Genomic DNA, 3017 nt, shown 5'->3' on the forward strand with positions numbered 1-3017 from the left:
AAGGATGAAGTTCCTGGGGGGGTATGATCCTCCTCCACACTAGCCCAAACAGCCACCCAAGCCCAGACTCGCGGGCCCAATCTCCTAATGAAGCGCCTGGTGCTTCGCAGCTACATCCCAGTATGTGTGTACATATTAGGGGTGCATGCTTAATGTTATATTATTAGTTCTCTTCAAGCAACAATAAAACTTACAGACAAGTGGTAGTAGTGTGGGTGTGGCCGGCTAGTGTGTAGTATGTGGCAACTTTGAATAGGCCAGGCTGTTTATTGTTATAGGAGGGTTGTAGCTTCTTCATTTTCATTTTCATTTTCATCCCCATCATATTCTGGCACACCTGGATAAGAAATGGTGATCACATTCGTGGTTAGTGGATATAAAGGGGTATACAACCGACACCTATACCGACCTATCATAAACTCTGTTAGCATCGGGAGTGTTGGCATGTAAATTGGATCCAATTGCTTGTGAAATTCAATGAACTTATCCAGGGGTCCCCTAAAAGATATAACCCTGACCTTGCATAGATTTTTAAAGTTAGCACACACAAACCCAAGTATTGATTTAACCAGCTCTAGGGTCATTGCTACCACATTGGACGGAAGCTTTATAAAGCAGCAATTAGCACAAACAGAAGGCAGGGCGGATACAGAGTTGTCAACTATGTTTGTTACTTCTGGGCTATCCATTACCAAAAAGACCGACTCTATATAAACATCGTGATGCATAGAGAATATGGTCTTCCAAAGGGATACATTCACTTCTAAGATGTTCCACCCAACCCCGCCAATTGCCTGGCGTGTTTCAATAGACACTACTGTGTTTCTTAAGTTTGTTAAAGTTAGACACCTTGTGACCTGGCGGGTCCTTAGCAGACGGCAATTGATGTATTGTAGTTGTTGCATGTCTGTAACTTCTAATTTGGAAATTGTCCTGAAGCCTAGACTATCCAAACAGCTCAGAGATATTATATTCGGGCAGCTATGTAATGTTAATACAAATGTTGTCCTTTTGCATTTGGCGAAACTGTAGCTGTTTCCCAGCCAGTTGACAAAGCTGGGAGAAACATTATTTAAAGTCAAGCCCCTTCCAATATTAAAGAATTTCTTGGCCCGATTTAACCTGGGGAACAACCCGAAAAACATATCAAAAGATTCTAGGTCAAGTCTCTGTATATACCCACTCCTAAGCATGTTAAGAAGCTTGCCTATCCGTGCAATAACGCCTGTTTTATAGGTAGATATCCCAGAAGGACTTTCACCCCCACTAATCACCAGATCGCCAAGACTGATGCCTGGGTCTATTTTCGCTGGAATCTCTTCCAGTGTGTATTCTCTTATGAATATCTTTCTGTTGCAGCTATTCTGCTGTTTCTCGATGTAGGTTTCTGATTTAATTTTCCTAACCTCCAATGGATGGCTAGATTTGTTGAAAAACTCGATGGTTTGGTCCGTAATCCGAGTTCGGTTTAATACGACGCTGTTCTTGGAGGATATCACACCGCCCGAGCAATTATTTACTGTCCCCAATAGCACAAACAGGGACATCCATAACTTTTTGCCCACCAACCCTGAAGATGGTAAGTCTACCTGTACTGGCCTCATTGAACCGGAATAAATCATTTTTTTAAAACGAACACATCGGCTAAAGTGCTCAGTACGATGATCTCCTAGCTTTAAGTTTGATGAAAACCTTGTCACCCACGGGACAGCCTTTTTAGCGTGTTCGGGTTAGTTCGGCCAGAATTATTTCGAATATGGTATCCCACTACCCCTTCTAACGGAACCCCCCCCGCAGACATTCATTGGGAAGAGCCACTTTGTGTTCGGGTTAGTGTGGTTTTTGAAATAAGAGTGCAACTTTAAAAATAAATTGTAAGTGTCTGGGTTTAGGCTTGGTACAAAGTAAAGCACCACCCAATGGATTCTGGGTGAGGGGCGTAGGGACAGGAAAACAAGCCATTTGTCTTTATTTGATTGTGGCTGGTTATTTCGGGGTATGGATCATGGCCAAACACTAAACTAACTCATGGATGAAGTGCCTGGAAGTGTTTCGGGGTTACCGCCACTCTCTCCAGAGCTTGTAGCACTAGACTCTCTTTTTCTCTTAAGAGATGGACGGGCTACACCCTCAAACTCCATGCTGAGGCACTGCTTGGTGTAGTAGTTTCTTGCCATGTAACTAGCAACGGTCGTTCCAACAAGGCGCATCTTCTTGTCCGTCTTTTTTGTCAACAATGCAACTGATTTAGGTGACACATCCTCTCTGCATAAAGGACATTTGACATAGTATGGACTGATGTTGTGTTCGGGTGCACCAACACCAAACAGCTCATCCAAACACTCTGCGCACACACAATGCCCACATTCAAACAGGGCGACCACAGGTGCCTTGCTATCCTTTTCCCAGTCATCTTCCTCAACCAAACAGACTGGGCAGCGGAAGCTTGCTGCTTGATCATACTTGTTCTTCGGGAGAACCCTTGCAGCTGCTGGGGTTAGGCTGCCGTATATCTTTTCACTAGCCCAGTCCTTGTATCTAGTATGCGGAATGAGATAGATCACTCTCTCGTTGTATGGTTGTTGGGTTAGTTCAGGCAATTCAGCTACCCACATATCTTCTTTCCAGGTATATGTAAACTTAGCCTCTTTTCCCTCAACTCTTAAGGACTTTAGTCTTTGAGCTACAAACGTCCAGTCTTTTTTGGCCTGGATGCTAGGCAGAAGGCTTTTGGCGGTGTTTGGATAAATGTCTATGCTTTCAACATGGGTGAATTCTATGCCCACCCATTCTAGGAGTTGGTTAACTCCAGTGGCTGTTAGATTGGCAGTTGGCTTAAAAGAAAGTGACAGTTTGGTTGTCTCCAAGTTATAGAAGTTTTCGTATGTATAGAGTCCCAGGTTAGTGTCTATTTTGGGATCCTCTATGTCTTCTATATAGAGCGACATGGCATTCAAATTGTAGAACAGGTTGTATTCCATGTCGTTCCAGATGACCTTAAAGATGCTCATTGGTAG

The 3017-nt window shown here is 43.6% G+C and overlaps 2 protein-coding genes across 2 annotated transcripts; both read right to left on the minus strand.

The window, feature by feature from the left end:
- Positions 1 to 272: 272 nt before the first annotated feature.
- Positions 273 to 1604, minus strand: NEDG_02227 (uncharacterized protein; the record flags this gene model as incomplete). Its single annotated transcript, XM_067689645.1, has 1 exon — positions 273 to 1604. One exon carries the CDS (start codon positions 1602 to 1604, stop codon positions 273 to 275), a length of 1332 nt encoding a protein of 443 aa, XP_067544684.1.
- Positions 1605 to 2021: 417 nt separating this feature from the next.
- On the minus strand, positions 2022 to 2981 carry NEDG_02228 (uncharacterized protein; the record flags this gene model as incomplete). Its single annotated transcript, XM_067689646.1, has 1 exon — positions 2022 to 2981. The coding sequence occupies one exon, from the start codon at positions 2979 to 2981 to the stop codon at positions 2022 to 2024; it is 960 nt and encodes a 319-aa protein (XP_067544685.1).
- Positions 2982 to 3017: the final 36 nt, after the last annotated feature.

This window comes from Nematocida displodere (assembly GCF_001642395.1).
Source record: "Nematocida displodere strain JUm2807 chromosome Unknown 23, whole genome shotgun sequence".
NCBI classification, from domain to species: domain Eukaryota; kingdom Fungi; phylum Microsporidia; genus Nematocida; species Nematocida displodere.